General features: G+C 51.0%; 1 protein-coding gene across 4 annotated transcripts in view; it reads right to left on the minus strand.

Moving 5' to 3' along the window:
* Positions 1–2,237: 2,237 nt before the first annotated feature.
* TLR5 (toll like receptor 5) overlaps positions 2,238–17,764 on the minus strand; it is a 33,576-nt gene continuing 18,049 nt past the window's right edge. For 3 of the 4 annotated variants that reach the window (XM_062210430.1, XM_062210432.1, XM_062210431.1), the window contains one exon: positions 8,510–12,046. In XM_062210430.1, the coding sequence (XP_062066414.1) occupies positions 9,466–12,042 (2,577 nt within the window). In that variant the 5' untranslated portion in view covers positions 12,043–12,046 and the 3' untranslated portion in view covers positions 8,510–9,465. Of the gene's footprint in view, positions 3,211–6,223; positions 6,328–8,509; positions 12,047–17,764 lie in introns of those variants that run through there. The other variant, XR_009867923.1, reaches the window with a different exon arrangement.

Below are 17,764 nucleotides of genomic sequence, written 5' to 3' on the forward strand. Positions count from 1 at the left end.
AGAATGACAAAGAGAGGGAGAAGAGAGAGAGAGCAAGCTCTCATTGGCTGGTTCCCTCCCCTGGATGCCCACAACAGCCAGGGCTGGGCCAGGCTGAAGCCGGGAGCCAGGAACTCCAAGTGGATGGCCCGGGTGGGCAGCGGGAAGCCAGCGACTTGAGCTGCCATCCACTGCTTCCCAGGCACAGGAAGCTCCATCGGAAGGGGAGGAGCCAGGACTCAAACCAGGCACTCTGGTATGGAGTGAAGGCCTTCACCTGCTGCACCACAACTCCCGGCCTCACATTTGTCACATTGAACACGCAGGATGCCTGGTACAAATGTCGCTGTTGAGACGGCAGTGTTCGTATTTATTCCCTCCAATGAAAGAGCATCTTGAGTCAATGACAGCTTACTTTCTTTTTTTTTAAAGATTCATTCATTCATTTATTTTAAAGAGTTACACAGAGAGAGGAGAGGCAGCGAGAGAGAGAGAGATCTTCCATCTGCTGGTCCCAATCGGCTGTTGCGGCTGGAGCTGTGCCGATCCAAAGCCAGGAGCCAGGAGCTTCTTCCAGGTCTGCCACGCGGGTGCAGGGACCCAAGGACTTGGGCCATCCTCTACTGCTTTCCCAGGCCACAGCAGAGAGCTGGATCGGAAGAGGAGCAGCCAGGATGGCGCCCATATAGGATGCCGGCACTTCAGGCCAGGGCGTTAACCCGCTGCGCCACAGGGCCAGCCCAGACAGCTTACTTTCACTTTCACTTTTATAACCAACTTGGAAATTCACTGAACAAGATGTCCCACTATCCAGGTACATTGTCATCAGGTATCACTGAGATGACAAACCTGCCAATTGAGAACTCCTGTGTGGGCTGGGGAAGTGGCTCATCCACTTTTGACGCCCTGTGGCATCAGGTGGGTTTCTACCTGCAGCCCATTGTGGAGATGTTGCCCCGATGGTGCCCAGGGCAGTGCTGTTCCCAGGGCTCTGGGCGTACACCTGCTGCCCCTGCTGCCCCTGCTGCCTTTCCTGTCACTGCTACAGGAACTCCGCTTACTTTCATGAACTAGGGATTTGGGCAAGCTTGGGCTGTAGAAAGTGGAGCTCACTGGGCAGGTGCTAGGGTTTATCTACACCGGCCATGATAGCAGAGATGGGGGCACCATAGAAGGAGGCCAGGCAAAGAAGTCCCACAGGGCACTGCTGTGTTCTCCAGGGACATGCTGCATTCCCGGGCATATTGTTTACTTCTGCGCCACAGCTCAGGGCCACTAACTGGAACCTGCTAGCAGCAGCCCACGTTGTTAACACAGCCAATTCCTTAAACACAGCCCCTTGCCCGCCCCCCACCACCTTTGTTCTGTCTGCTTGGTGCCCACCTGCTTTGCCTAATCCATAAAGCTGTTCCCAGCGCCTTCCACGATGAAGGACAACCAGGGGCTACAGAAGACCCTAAATGGCCAGTGCCCTTGGGAGCTCTCTGGCCCACAGACTCCCCACCAGGCTGTGGAGTGAAGTTTCCTCGTCGTTTTTCCCTTCTGAGCCATGGATCTGGGCCCTCTCAGGAGCATCTCCTGCGGTGAGGGTGAGGAGCGTTGCTCTTCCATGCAACCTGCCCAAGTATCTTCTCCCTCCCCATAGGTTTGCTGAGCGCTGCTGCCATCTGGTGGCCTGCTCTTTTTCCTGTTTCTGCCCCTCAATTCTCAATTCCTCAGGGTGTGAATGTGTAAACAGATTAGTCTGAGACACGGACTTATCAAGGGGCTACAATGGAGCCTGCTATGTCTGGGTTAAGAGGTGTGGCTAGGGGCCGGCACTGTGGCACAGTAGGTTAATCCTCTGCCTGCAGTGCCAGCATCCCATATGGGCGCTGGTTCATGTCCCGGCTGCTCCTCTTCTGATCCAGCTCTCTGCTATGGCCTGAGAAAGCAGTAGAAGATGGCCCAAGTCCTTGGACCCCTGCACCAGCGTGGGAGACACAGAAGAAGCACCTGGCTCCTGGCTTCGGATCGGCAGAGCTCCGGCCATTGCGGCCAATTGGGGAGTGAACCAGTAGAAGGAAGACCTCTCTCTGTGTCTCTCCCTGCCTCTCATTCTCTCCATGTAACTCTGGCTTTCAAGTAAATAAATAAATCTTAAAAAAAAAAAAAAAAAAAAAAAAGGAAAGAAAAGAAAAGAAAAACACTTGCTTATTGGTTTCTTTTTTGGATTTTTAGAGGCATCGCCTACACCCCACCCCCCACCCCCAAAATCGGATTTACCCCAGGAACAAAGACCTGGGGAATGGGAGGCAGTGACATGGAAGTCAGGGACCTAGATGGCCACCTCCCCGTCTCTGCCCCACCACACCTAAAGTGCAATCGTTCTGTGCCAAGGACTCTGCTGCTCCCACCGACCTTTCACTCCTAGGACAAACCACCACAAACCAAACCTGCAGCTCCCAGGGGTTAACTGGACCACAACTCAGTCTTCTGATTCCAAGCCCAGAGTTGACTTCCAAGCTGTTTCTGGAGATGCTGCCCGCAAGGGAGCTCCTGCCCCCAAGGCTCATTTTGGGGGCTGCAGCCTGAGCTGGGCTAGGGAAGCTGCCTTCACCGGCCAGGGTCTCCCCCATGTCAGCTTCTCTTCTTTGTTTGGCACCAGTGCCTGATGTCCTTCTTAGAAGCACCACCAGGGGTTCCGAGTTCCCTCTCCAAGAAGGTTCTCTTGTTTTCACGCAGGCCAGAGCTCAGAAACCACTAGTGACTTCTTGGTGCAAATGCCTCCAGGCTTGGCATGACCTGCAGGCCCGGAAGGCTCTGGCTGCGTGGCACAGCTGCGTCTGGGGAAAGCAGGGGAGTTGATTAATGGTCAAAGTCATTGGGAAAACCATGAAGGTGGCCCCACATGTTAGGCCCTGGAGGCTACTTGGCCAGGAAACCCAGATCGGTGCAGCAGAAACACATCCCAGTCTCCACCCCGCCAAAGCACCTGCTTCCTGGAGAGCAGCCAGCCCGATGAGACAGATGTCATGGGTTCTGATCACAGCTCCACGAGGCCACCTTCCTGGGGAGGAGGCAGGGAAGCAGGGGCCTGTGGAGGGGAGTGGCCTGAGCTAGGGGGAGAAACGCGATTTTAGCCTGCGGCATCAGGCCCCCAAGTTTCAGGAAGAAAAACACCTTGTCACTTGCGTGGACGGTGCCTGGGACTGCCACACGAGCCTTAGCAAGCTCTTTCCGTGGAATTTTCTGTAAAATAAAAATGTTTAGTTTCTTAAAAAGACAATCTAAATAGAAATTACTGCGTTCATTGAAAAATAAAATATTTAATTGCAAAGTAAAACAAATTAAAAAATTCCTTTAATCTCAAGATTCCTTTAATCTCAAGAAAAATAAAATGGAGCAAAACATTATATATATATATATATATATATACATATGCATACACACATATATATGTCTTATTCTCATGTCTGTTCACCTATTGTGATTATTTTGTGGGTCTTTGTTGATGGTTTAAAAGTCTGGCTATTTCTTTTTATATTCTCTGTCTTCTGCCAAGGAGCAAAGTTTTATCACTTCAGTTTCATGTAATTATGTATTTATCATTTACTTTTTTTTTTTTTTTTTTGCCTATTAGAAGTATTGTCGGCCGGCACCGCGGCTCACTAGGCTAATCCTCTGCCTGCGGCGCTAGCACCCCGGGTTCTAGTCCCGGTTGGGGTGCCGGATTCTGTCCCGGTTGCCCCTCTTCCAGTCCAGCTCTCTGCTGTGGCCCAGGAGCACAGTGGAGGATGACCTAAGTGCTTAGGCCTTGCACCTGCATGGGAGACCAGGAGGAAGCACCTGGCTCCTGGCTTTGGATCAGCGTGGTGTGCCAGCCGCAGCGGCCACTGGGGGGGTGAACCAACTGAAGGAAGACCTCTCTCTCTCTCTCTCTCTCTGTCTATAACTCTCTCTCTCTGTCTCTCTCTCTCACTGTCTAACTCTGCCTGGCCCCCCCCCCAAAAAATGTATTGTCAATGAAATGTGTGCAGAGTTAAGCATTAATTAACACCAAGGCTGACGATGGAAACTTGCAGTCCCAGGGCCTCCCCAGGCCGTCTACCAAAGCCCCCACATAACCATTTGTGTTTTCCTCTGGTCGTGCAGAGCAAGGAAATGCAGTTGGACCAGAGGCGTCCCTAACAAAACAAGGTATCTGGGGAAGATGGTTCCATCCATTCTGCCTGAACCGGTCTACTACATGTCTTCTATTTCTGTAAAAATAAAAACTACCTGGGGCCCAGCGCTGTGGTGTAGCAGATAACGCTGCCACCCACAGTGCTGACATCCCATGTGGGCAGTGGTTCAAGTCCCGGCTGCTCCATTTCCAATCCAGCTCTCTGCTGTGGCCTGGGAAAGCAGTGTAAGATGGCCCAAGTCCTTGGGCCCCTGCACCCGCATGGGAGACTCAGAAGAAGCTCCTGGCTCCTGGCTTCAGATCGGCACAGATCCAGCCGTTGTGGCCAATTGGGGAGTGAACCATTGGATGGAAGACCTCTCTCTCTCTCTCTCTCTCCCTCTCTAACTCTGGCTTTCAAGTAAATAAATAAATCTTAAAAAAAAAAAACCCTACCTGCTTCCTTTTTTTAAAGATTTATTTATTTATAAGTCAGAATTTCAGAGAGAAAGGGAGGGAAAGACAGAGAGAGAGAGAGAGAGAGAGAGATGAGAGATCTTCCATCTACTAGTTCACTCCTCAAAAGGCTACAACAGTTGGAGCTGGGCCAGGCCTAAGCCAGGAGCCAGGAGCTTCTTCTGGGTCTCCCACGCAGGTGCAGGGACCCAAGGACTTGGGCCATCCTCTACTGCTTTCCCAGGTCACAGCAGAGAGCTGGATTGGAAGTGGAGTAGCCAGGACCTGAACTGGCATCCATATGGGATGGTGGCATGGCAAGCAGCAGCTTTACCTGCTATGCCACAGCTCTGGCCCCTGCAATGTATTTTTTGTTTTTTTTTTGTTTTGTTTTGTTTTGTTTTAATTTAACAGGTAGAGTTATAGACAGTGAGAGAAAGAGAGAAAGGTCTTCCTTCCATTGGTTCACTCCCCAAATGGCCGCCCCAAATGGCGCTGCGCCGATCAGAAGCCAGGAGCCAGGTGCTTCCTCCTGGTCTCCCATGCGGGTGCAGGAACCCAAACACTTGGGCCATCCTCCATTGCCCTCCGGGGCCACAGCAGAGAGCTGGACTGGAAGAGGAGCAACCGGGACTAGAACCCGGCGCCCATATGGGATGCCGGCGCCGCAGGCGGAGGATTAACCAAGTGAGCCATGGCGCTGGCCTGCAATGTGGTTTTAATTTGCATTTCTCTGAGGCCTCAAGGAGATTGAATATGGTTTCATTACTTTCTGGACATTGGATACCCTTTTGTGAATCCTTGAGTCTCTCGTCCATTTTTCTTTGCAGTTGTCTTCTCCTCATTAATATCTAGAACTCCTGTCAAATTCTGGCTACGAGTCCTCTCCAGCCAGACACATGTGTTATAAATATCTGCTCCCATGCCGTCCCGTCCTTTCGCTCACTCATGGCCTTCTGGCGAACGAAGGGCTTGATTTCGGCGTAGCGCTCTCTCTTGATTTCCCTCTTCTCTCTGGCTCTGGCCCCGTTTACTGCCTTGAAGCACTGCAGTACTTTTAGGCAGAGTCTACAAAGCAGTTTCTGCAGCTTTTCTAGATGTTCTCAATGGAAGAATTGGGCAGAACTCCCTCCAGCAATCACCATTAATTTGTCTAGTTCTTTCTTCTGGCATTTCCACACTTACAAACATATATTCAGAATGCTATTTATGATTGAACACTTTGGGCAATGTATATTGGCTTTATATTGCAGTAATTAAGCATTTAATATCTTACACTTGTATGCCATAGTCGCTTATCCTCCCAGTGTAGCCATTTCGTGGTATAAACCACATTTATTTTAGATTATATCAAGACTGTCTTAAACACTATTCGTTGCAGCTGCATGTGGTTGACAAGGAATTTCCAAACTCAGTTGTGTTTAGGGTGATGGGGAGGATTCTCTTTGAAGTTTTCAACAGCTGCAATCAATATTCCAGATTTTCCAGAAGAATCTCAATGTCAAGTACAGCGAGCCCGAGGCGTTTCTAGAGGGCACTGTGGCTGTTCCTGCCGTTTTGGAGTGGAATTTATCAGCTTGCTGAGAAGGGAGGGTGGAGGCCGCCACTGACAGGCCGGGTCCCAGCTGACCTCCCTGGACTCACCTCTCCCCGGGGCTCTGCGGGATCTCTCCTCTCAGCAAATATGCAGCAACTGACGTGAGAAAGAGCAGGGCAAACGGGCTCAGAGAGAGCTGCAGCTGTTGAGCCTGGTGATGGAAGAGAAGACAAACAAAAGAGCTTAAGAACATTATGGGATGTTTTGGGATGAATTAAAGATGCATGTTGAATTCAATCGCAGCCAGGATGTATGGAGTGAACAGTTCCATGAACTCTATAGAAAAGCCTAAATGCTTTGTAAGTATGTTTCACCGGGAACATTACCTTCTGTTTGTGCTTTTAAATAAGAGGATTAGGCAAGGCTCTAGGAGGGACTCCTGTATTTCAACAGTCATTGTGCTCCAAGGCACTGTTCTCATAAATCCTGTCACATTTATCATCGTACGCGCCCCAGAGCTGGTTTGAAAGATCAAGTCAAGGTGTTGGTTGCCCACAACAAAGGGGTCTCTGGTGTTGCCCATACCCCACGCCAGAGCCAGGGAACCCCTTTCGTGAGCTTCTGGTTGGGGCACCTCTGCCCTGCTCCTGTAGCCTGGGAACAATGATGGCAGAGGAGCAGGCGAGTCGGGAAAGACCCAGCTGAGACGCCATGGCCTTTCCACAGCCTTCCTGAGTGGTGGTTATAGCGCTTCTGGCAGCAGTACTGTGCTTGCACTGCATTTTTTAAGATTTTATTGACTTATTAGAGAGGTAGAGTTACAGACAGTGAGAGGGAGAGACAGACAAAGGTCTTCCTCCTGTTGGTTTGTTCTCCAAATGGCCACAACAGCCGGAGCTGCACCAATCCGAAGCCAGGAGCCAGGTGCTTCTTCCCAGTCTCCCACGCAGGCACAGGGACCCAAGGACTTGGGCCATCTTCCACTGCTTTCCTAGGCTACAGCAGAGAGCTGGATTGGAAGAGGAGCAGCCAGGACTAGAACCAGTGCCCATATGGGATGCTGGCATTGCAGGCGAAGGAGTAACCTACTGTGCCAGGGCACCAGCCCCTTTTTGCTGTATTTCTTAGCACAAGCTCAAGAGAACCTTACTCACTACATACGCAGGTATACGTGTTCCTTCCCCACTCTGTGCCCGTCCACCCCTCCACCCCAGCCCAGCTCCTGGCTATTTGTCTAGGCTGTCACTGTCCCACTACCATGCTCAGTCTTTGGAAATTGGGGTCGGCAGGTTTCTTAAAGCCTGTGTTCTCCTCCTCTTCCTCACCACCAGCACCTCTGTGGGGATCCCATTCTCATGGCTCCACCTGCCCATCCCGGGAGAGTCTACTAGCAGCTGGCCCTGCTGGAGATGGGCTGGGCTTCCCAGGACACCTCATGTACCCAACAGGGACTTACTGAGCACATCCTGGGTCTGGGATATGCAGGTGGACAACACAAGACTTCAGGCTCCCATGGGCTAGGTTGTCCTCTCATGTATAGTATAGAAGCACACTGTGTCACATATCAGAGGCAGGAATCTGTTGGGTCCTGAGGAATGGGTGGTTGTGCGAGGCTAGGAAATGCACCAGGCAGACAGGAAGTGGGATTGTGGAAAGGGAATCCCAGCAGGAGGGGAGGAAGAAGCGCGGACAAGGTGTGCAAGTGGGAACCTCTTGTGTGGTCCTAAAACCTCATGTGCTCTGTGATGATTAGCCAGGGTGGGACAGAGAACAGGGTCTTACAGAGCTTGTAGTCTTGAGGGGTGGGTGGCCAGACAAGGCCACAACTCTCACAGGAGGCAGTACTAGTTTCAAAAGAACAAAAGGGAGAAAGGACTTTGGGATAAAAGGAGTCCAGGGGGCTTCATGGGCTGGATTTTGAAGAACATGTAGGGTGGCAGGCAGAGATGGGAGAACATTAATGAAGAGGTAGAGTGGGGTGTGCATGGTGTGTATAGAACAACCCCATATCTGGGTGCAGGGCAAGCTCAGTCTCATGGACCCAAAAAAGGGGACCCCAAAAAGCTGAGAACAGCTTGTGTGTGTGCAGCTATGTGTGTGCAGCTATGTGTGTGTGCAGCTACGTGTGTGTTGGAGGAGTAAGGGTTGGGGAGCACGGCAAGGAGAAGGGGATCCCTGGTCTACATAGATTCCTCCACCTGCAGGAATGGCCTGCAGTGATGCTGGCTCAGGAGGAGGCTGTATGTGAGGCTATCGGCTAAGTTTGGTGCGTTGTTCCTTGGTTTACATTTTCTTAATGCTCTTGCACAAAGACATTTCTGTATTAATAAACACAAAAAGGAAAATAATGCAAAATATACATCAATTTATTTTGAGATTATAAAAAAATACAACTTCAAAGAAATTGCAACAGTCCCCAGATGGCCTCCCAGGCTCCTCACTCTCTTGTGGCCATTAGGGTAATCATTGAAAAGACCCAAGAAGCTCTAACATCCTTTGACAATCTCATTGTCACAGCAACTCTGGTAGGTGGATGTTATTATGCCTGCAGGTGAGAAAACTGAGGCACACAGCAAGGGTGTAACATGGCACACAGCTAAAAAGCAGCAGAACCAGAACTCAATCCAGATCCGTGCGCAAAGTCCACGTTCTTTCCATAATAGCCTGGGGACCCGATAAGTGAGGTGTGGTGGGAAATAAGGTCCAAAAAGTAGGTTGGTGCTCAGTCATGCGAAGTCTTGAATGCCGGGATGAAAGAAAGGTAGTGTGCAAAAGAATGCTGGGGGCCCACAGCGTTGGACCCAGAGGAGCTGAAGATGTGGACAGGAAGTACAGTACGGCCACAAGAGAGGCAGGCATTCCTATCCCAGTTTCTTGGAGGCCACCACTAATCTTTAGGAGAGGGGGTGGCCTGCACCTGCTGTTCATCTTCTTTTGTCTTCTACTTAGCATTGTTTTTGCAGAGCACAGAAAACTCAGTCATTGAGCCTCCCCTTCTTGGTTGAATGCCAGAGCGCGGGTGCCAGACACCTGTAACTTCTCCCAAGGTGCCCTTTCCTGGCGAGGGCGCATTCTGCAGTCGATACATCAGGGGAGAACAGAATTATTGGGTCTGAAAGGAAATCAGTGGACGGGGGCACCTCGAGGGGCAGTTCTAATTTTCTAGATCTCTTATTTTCCATTTGGAGGTCAGTGAGACAAATCATCCTGTTGACACGAACATCAAGAGATTTCTGTTGTTTTCACAGTAGGAAAGCGACTCCAAGAAGGGGCCCTGCAGTGGTACCGGTGCACAGACAACACGAAGAGCTATTTGCAGCTTCAGAGAAATTGCACACTGCTCCTTGGACTAGGAGATGGTGGCCACCGTTTGCAACACAATGTTTTCGTCTTTCTTCTTTTCTTTTTCTTTCTTTACTATGTGTTGAGAGAGCTTGCTGAGAAACCAGCCAACATCCTGGAGATCCTCGGGCCACTTCAAGTACTGCTGCTTCTGGACGAATCCTCGGAGGCACTGATGCTTCATCAACTGGTACTGGGTCAGGGACCCGACCACCACCATGATGAGCGCGCTGCTGATGTCAGAGAAACACCTGCTCTGGGCATAACTGAAGGCTTCCAGGCACCAGCCATCGCGCAGGAAGTGTCTGCTCACCACACAGATGATCTTTCTGCTGCTCCACACGGCAGCCTGGATGTTGGCTATGTGGTTTTCCCCTGGGACAAAGTCTCTTTCTTCAAAGCAGAGGTTGAATCTATTTTGGTCACTGTACTGCCTGTCCAGGTGTCTGAGCAAAGCATTCTGCACCCACTCAAAGTCTTTGCCGCTGAAGCACAGGTAGGCGTCATACTTGTATGTATCGGGTTCTGTTCCCTGGGGATGGTCCTCAAACACCAGCCTCTGGGCAGCCTGGTAACACTGGAAGCAAAGCCCCCGGAACTGTGTGACTCCGAGGGTGGCCGCGAGGAACAGCGTCAGAGCGACAGTCCACACGACGAACAGGGAAAACCTCAAGGACTTCAACATTTCCTCTTCATCACAGCCCTCCGTGGAAACAGAGTAGAGCGAAACCCCAAAGAATGAGTCGGGATACATGCAGTAGAGGTCTTCGGGAGATCCAAATATAGTGACGTTGGTTTTGTTAAGCCAACTGATAAACATGTTAAGTTCACACACACAGATGAACTTGTTATGGGTTATGTCCAAGACGCTCAGTGAGGCAAATAAATGCGGATCGGGAGAGAGGAGCTGGTTCCTGGATACATCCAGAATCTCTAAACTGGCAGGGAAACTGCCCGGCGCGAGAGCTGTCAGCCTGTTAGACTTGAGATTGAGGCTCCTTAATGCAGTCAGGTGGCTAAACACTCCAGGTGGAAGGAAATTAAGGTAGTTGTTATTCAAAAACAGGATTTGCAGACGAGAAAGCCCGTGGAAAACGTCCCAACACAGGCCGGATTCCCAGGCGAGCTGCAACATATTTCCTTCCAGGAAAAGTTGTTCCAAGCTGAGATTCTCTGAAGGGGTGTGGCTTTGTTGACAGGAGGAAAGGCGGTTCTGATTCAAGATGAGAATCTGGAGTTGCGGTACCCGGAGGAGGAAGTAGAGGTCATCCAGGTGTTCTAGCCTGTTCTCTGACAGCTGGATGAATTTGGCTGTAAGGTGGATGTCTGGCAAAGACACCAGCTTATTGTTCCCCAAAAGGATGGTGGGTATGCTCGGGATAGAAGAAATGGTTTTCAGAGCATTATCCCGGAGATCCAACGTATTTAATTTTTCCAGGAATCTGAAGGTTTGGGCCTGAATGATCCCAATGTGATTCTTTTGAAGATCAACATAGGTGAGCTCAGGTAGTCCATAAAAATCAGAATCATAAAGCTCTCCCAAAAGGTTATGTGACATATTGAGAATCTGGAGTTTGTCGAGTCCATAGAATGCCTCGTTGGCAATCTTGTTTATCTTGTTGTGGGCGAGGTTCAGAAACTTCAAGGCTTTGAGGGTCTCAAAGAGTCTGCGGTTCAGGGAGAAGATAAACCCATGGGACAGATCCAGGTGCAGCACCGAGCTTCTGGCCAGCTCAGCAAACGTGTCCTGGGTGGGATCCTTGAGGTTGTTGAAGCCAAATCCAGAACCCATAATGTGGTGGGCGAGAATCAGAGAGGTAGTCTGGCTCCCACTGATGGCACGGCTGAAGTTTCCCGTGATGTCCACGTTCCAGCCGTTGCTGGAAACGTCCAGGGTCTCCAGCACCATGTTCCTGAAGGGATTCCCACACGCCTCCCAGTCCACAGCGACCCTGCTGTACAGGTTATTATCCGCGAGGCCGAAGAAGGCGAGCTGCTTCCCTTGGAGAGGCCTGAGCTCACTCTCACACACGGCTGGCACTTGGTTGTGGGAGAAGTCTACAGACTGCAAGGAACTCAGCTCCCCGAAGGAGGGGTGAAGGGAAAGGCTGTGGATCTTATTGAAGGAGAGGTCCAGGCGAGATAAAGAATTCAAATTTCTGAAATAGCCATCTCGCAAGATGGCATCCGAGAGACCGCAGGCAAACAACCGAAGCTCCAGCAGGTGCAGGAGTCCCTGGAAGGCGTCTGGGTGCAGGAAGCTGACCTGACTCTGGCCCAGGTCCAAGATCCTCAGATTGGGCAGGTTCCGGAAGGCTTCTCTGTCAATTGTCAAGGGGGTGAACTGGGTCCCCAGCTCTAGCAGCTGCAGCTGCTCCAGAAAGGGGAATGACGTGGTAGTGACCGTCCTGATGTAGTTGAAGCTCAGCAGGAGACGCTCCGTGGTGTTGAGGACCCGGGGGATCTGGGTGAGGTTGCAGAAACGATAGAGAGCCACCCGAGCATCCAAGGAGCAGGAAGAAATTCCAAACCCGGGGCTGGCCATGAGCACCACTCCTACGAGGAGGTCGAGGTGACCTGCCATGACCCTGTGGAGAAGGAGAGCGAAAACACTGGCGTCTAAGCTTAAGGGCCATGCACACGGGCTCACAGGACCCGGGGGTCAGGGCCGGCTCTGCAGTGCAGCAGGTTAGGCTGCCGCTTGGCCCGCTGGCCTCCCATAACAGAGTCCTGGCTGCTCTGCTTCCAATCTAGCTCCCTGCTAAGGCGCCTGGGAAAGCAGTGGAGGATGGCCCAAGTACCTGGGCCGCTACCACCCACGTGGGAGACCCAGATGGAATTCCTGATTCTTGGCTTCAGCCTGACCCAGCCCTGGCCATTGTGGCCATCTGGGGAGTGAACCAGCAGATGGAAGATTTCTCTCTCTGTGTCACTCTGCCTTTTAAAACAAATAAATCTTTTTTTTTTTTTTAAGGAATTTGGCTGACTCCTCTACTACGTGCCTACTCCTTGTACCACTGTGTTCATCTGACTCCATGAATGTGGCTGCTGGCAGATGTGGCTGGCTAGAGACAAAGCCATTCTTGTTCTTTCTATCAATTATATTGCTTTTTCTACACCTCACGTACTAGTCTAGGTACCTTAAAATATTTCATCTAATCTTTGTAACTTTGTTCATCTACTTATTTGCTCATTTATTCACTGAAGGTTTGCTGAGTGAAGTGGAGATAACAGCAGGAAGAGACACATTCTTGCCTCACTTCAGTCAGGGACCACCTCCCCCAACCCCACTCCTCACCCATAGAAGGCTCAGCTGATAAGTGGAAAAGAAATCCACTGATTCTCTCGCACTCGTCCAGGATCCTAGTCCATTTCTTGGATCTGATCCTAACAACACCTCTCATAGAGATATCCACAAAGTGTGAGGCTTGGTTGGTTTAATAAAAATGTGTTCAGCACCTATTGCACGCCTGGCATTTGTTGTGTGACTATGTGAGTGTACAATAGAAAAAAACAGGCTTCTTGGTAAGTCTGGTGCTTACATCACCTGTACACTAGCAAAAGGGGCTCACTGCTTGTGTCTGGCTTGTGTTCCGAGTGTGGTGTTAGGTGCCGTGCAGAGAACAGAGAAGACACACAAGGACCCTGCCCACAGCTTGGTGTCTGCCCCTGGCAGAGCTCCTCCGTCTTTGTGCCTGGAACCCATCTGATCTGACCTCACTGTTGGGAGACAAGGGCAGAGTTACCCAGCCCAGTGGAGCGGGGGAGGAGGCGGGAGGGACAGGAAAGAGAGGTAGGAAGGCAGCAGCACCTTATAAAGAGCCTTAACCCCACAAGGGGCATCACAACGTCGGCGTCAGAGCAGAGCAAGTGCCGGCGCTGGTGTTGGACCCTGGACCAGTGGCCGGCTCTCGTGGGGGCTTTCTTTGTGCGGGGCTGGGAGGCTGTGGCGCACACAATACAGCAAATCAGCAGGTGACATTGACGCCAAGGATCAAAAATGGGTATTTAATGATCATTAGAATAGAAGGGGTGGAGGGGTTCACACGGCTTTGAGTTTTTCTCAGCACATTGCTCTGCCATCCCCACTGGTGGTAACCACAGCAGAGGCAGCTTCAGTCTCTTCCTCCATCCCCCAGCAATCCACACCTTCATCCCAAGTGTCTCCTATCTGGGCGAGACGGGACGCTCCTCGCTGGCCGGATTTCCAACCTTGCTCTCCGTTCTCCAAACAGCAGTCAGAGTTCCTTTAAAACCTGATTCACTCCACCTCCCTCCTCTCTCCTCCTCGCTGAGCCTGGAGGAAATCCTGCAAGGAGGTCTATGATCCGGCTCTCGTCTGTCTTTTCAACACCATCTTGAGCATTTGCCACCTCACTAAGTTACTGAACAAGTCGGGTGCTGCTTTGGGACTTGGAGAGATAGCAGTGAACGAAACAAACTGAGCTACCCTCATGCAGCTTGTGCTCTGGTGTAGGGGAGAGGCGACAGGTGACAAAAGAAACAGGTGACACAGGTAGAGGTGAAGCCGGGGAAAGGAGACAGGGCTGTGAAAGCCCGAGTGGTGGCTGCTGTTCACAGAGTGTTCAGCAGGGCCTCTCTGATAGAAATTTAACTGAGCAGAGACCTGAAGGAAGGAAAGAAAGGATATGGAGAGGCGCAATAGTCAAGGTGGAGGGAGCAGCCAGAACCATGGCCCACGGGTGGGAGTTCCAGCCAGAGACACTCCCCTCTGCTGTTCCGAACTCTTCCCGACCTCAGGGCCTTGGCACACGCTGCTCCTACGCGCACCCTATTCTCCTGCTCTTCCTGTGGCTGGATTTCACACCAGCACTTGCTCAGAGCTTTCCCCACCTTAGTGCTTGGCGTAGTGCCCTTGCCTGGTTATCCTCTCAAAACCCACCTTGCTTATATCCATCAAATTGATTATCCTCGGTGCTTAACAATCTTGTCTGTGTGTTTTTGTCTATCATCTCTCCCACATTGTGGTGCTCACAAAAAGAAGGAAATGAAGAAAAAGAGAGAGGGAGAGCAAGAAGGAGCCAGGGAAGGGGAAGGGAAAGCACAGAACAGGACCTTGCAGGCTTTCTGGTTGTCACAGTGACGTGTGTGGGCACCAACCCGTCGCCAGGAAGCAGGGACACTAAGGTACCTGGTGGTTCTGGGCCGGCCCCTCACAACCCTGGGACACCCACGCATGCATCCCTGAAAGCGAAAACCCTGCTCCGAGTTAGCGCTGAACCCAGCCATGGGGGCCAGGATAGCAAAGTCTTCGTGCGCCACCTCAGCGCACACTGCATTTTCCAGGAATGCAGCCACCTGGCCAAGCCAGGGAAAATGGCACCTTGTTCACTCTGGGGCCTGACACAGTGTTATTCACCGTTTCAGAAGATCGTTCCATGATGGCCAATGCTTCCGCAGGGAGTCGTGAGCAGGTGGCCTTCGCAGGGGCTGCTCATATGAGTGAGCAGATGTATCTGGCCCTCATTGCTAATTGTCAGACCTCCTCTGTATCAGCAGGTGGAAGCGTCTAACTCACCTCATCTCCTGGTGCAGTTGTGCCCAGGCAGTCCCACAGTGAAACACATACCAATCCACGGGAAGGTGCTCTCCCTTTTGTTTATTTATTTTTGCATACCACCAAGGGGCGGGGGGAGGGGAGGGGATCATCTTGATTTCTTTAAAATCAGGTGTGCAGGTAGATTACGTTATGTCTATGAATTCCATTTCAGAATAGCAGAGGGATCATTTCAAACAGTTGTTATAAAGAAGCAACGGTACCCGTGGAGCTGAAGCACTTCTCATTTTTTCTTCCCAAGCGCATTTCAGGCGCCCTGGTGACCAAGACCAGAAAGTCTGTGAGCACTGCTCCCGCGCTCCACGGAAGTCTGGGATGTTTTTTTGTGTGGGTGATCAAACTAGGTTATGAAAACCACACAGCCACTTTCCTTCTCTGTGAATTTCTTGTGGTTGTGACTGGGACTGGGAGCTAACGAGGTCGTATGTACAGATGACACACACGGGCGGGGGAGGCTGCATTTTAGGAAATGAGGTAAAAGCGATCTTAATAGATAAACTGAAGAATTGTTGAAGAAAACAGGAATCAGGGCAGATGAAGGCATTACAGGCATTAAAGCGAAACCCTGTCCCAACAGGCTCTGCTCTGTCCCCAGTGCACCTGCCATCTTCAATGACATACTTGTCATTTGCATCCTGAATATGTCCCCCAAGCATTGAGAATATCAAATAGAAATCCCAGTTTACAGGACACATCTGGAAAGGGCAGAGGAGCTCTAAAAGAGAACGACAAAGTTCCCGAGGCAGTTACGGCACCGGGCCCAGAACCCAGCTCTGCATTTCCCATGTCTGATGGCAGGGCAGTGATTCCAGAGCTGGTAAAGGCCTGGGAGGCGCAGCTAATGGCACATGGAGGAAGCAGGGGCCCTCGGGAGAGGCGGGGTGATGCATTTCACAGGGGGAGAACAAATAGTCGTGCGGAGACCGTGTTGAGTTCAGAGCAACCTTTCTGCACCTGCCGGTGTGAAGTGGATTCCACAGTGCCCAGCAGGGCACGCAGAAATCCGCCCAGGAGCTCACACCTGATGCTGTCACTGCAGCAGCCCCTCTGTACTTTGAGGTCACCGGGCCCTTGAAGAATCTGCTCAGAGTGCTGATTCCTTGCCCTCTGCAAAGTCTGCAGCACAAGCCGAATGTTGCCCCCAGGTTCACAGGGCTCACTGGCCTCCTGGGCCAATCCATTTCAAAGTCGTACTGAGAACCGTTGGCTTATGTTAAACAACCGCCACGCTTTTTGTTCCGGAAAGGATGCGCTGGCTTTGCAGGCCAGACATGGACCACTGTTTGCTGATCTCAGCTCTAGAAGAAAGGAAAATAGACTTTGATTTCCTAAATGAGGATCTGAAGTGACTGTAGACAGAAACACTCTGATGCTGAACAACCAGTATTTGTAGGAAAGAACTAACTTGACCTCCAAGACACTGACAGTTTTGCAGCCTCTGCTTTGTCCAAACAACGAATCCTCATCTTACAGAACCAGGCAAAGAAATGTCCACAGAGATGTGGGCATGAGGACATCAGCTCAGAATGACGAAGTTCACATTTTTAGCTTCAATTTTGTCTCTTCATAGTCGACTCCAGGTTGGCCCATGCCAACAGGTTCATGCCAAACTTGGTGACTTGATCGTCAATTTGTGGTATTAATGAGTGAAAGACAGCACCAAACAAGATATTGAATTTTCAAGTTCATAATGGGGAAGCTACTTAAAGGAGGTAAGGTGGATAAAGCCAGCTAAACAAACAGATTTTAAAGAAAATTGTTTGGGCCTGTGTTGTATTACAATACCATGCTGATCTATTTCCTTAGGAAGTGCACAAAGACAGGAAACCGCTACACTATAACCTCCAAAGCAGCTTCTTGTGGATCAAAGCACAGGACAGGCGAGCAGGTGCATTGGGTGTCTTGAGCAGAGCACCCAAGCAGAGTGTCCTGGAATTCGAGACCAGAAGCCAAAGTGGGTTGCAGTAAATATTGCATGAGGACTGAGTCAAGGAAAATTTAACCCAAGGGTGAGAACAGGCAATGAGGTCGCTTCGGACCTGGTCAAACCTCAGAGAGTCCAAGAATGTGGTCCATCCATCCACAGAGGCGTGTGACCCACAGCAGGTGGGGATCAGCCAGCCTGGGCATCAAAGGAATTCAAGAAAGAAACCAGGTGACCTGAAACCGGAAACCTGAAATGGGTTAAGGCAAGAAGGGGACCGGAAGGATGGCAGTGTGTGGAGGAGGTCCCACCCGCAGCCTGCGACCTGCGGCCACCATGTCCCCTGAGATCCAGGTGCAGCCGGCGAACACGTGGGGACGGCTTCCGGCCCATCTGGTTGTCATTGAGAGGGGCGCTCCCTGGGGCCTTGGTGGACAGAGACTGGGAGAGCTGGAGGCTAAATTTCCCCACCAGCCAGTGTGCTCCTAAGTCATCACTAAAAGGACGACAAAGCACAACAGGTCAGACCACTTCCACGGCTCGGCTCGTTCTCTCGGGTGACGCATATATTCCTTCTTAAAAGTCACTGCTCTGTGCAAAAGCACACCAAAGCACGGGGCTTGTGGGATAAATGGGGCGAGGAGACAGGACTCAAAACGTTCATCCCCAGAAGGTTTAAAAACAGAAAGGATTGGAATCCAATAAAAGCAGCAGCACAGTTTGAGCCAAGGTGCGTGGCCCCCAAAGCATAACCACCACAGTAAGAATGGGCTTGTGGATGCGGCCATCACAGGGCCATTGCTC

Source organism: Lepus europaeus, chromosome 14 (assembly GCF_033115175.1).
Source record: "Lepus europaeus isolate LE1 chromosome 14, mLepTim1.pri, whole genome shotgun sequence".
Taxonomy (NCBI): domain Eukaryota; kingdom Metazoa; phylum Chordata; class Mammalia; order Lagomorpha; family Leporidae; genus Lepus; species Lepus europaeus.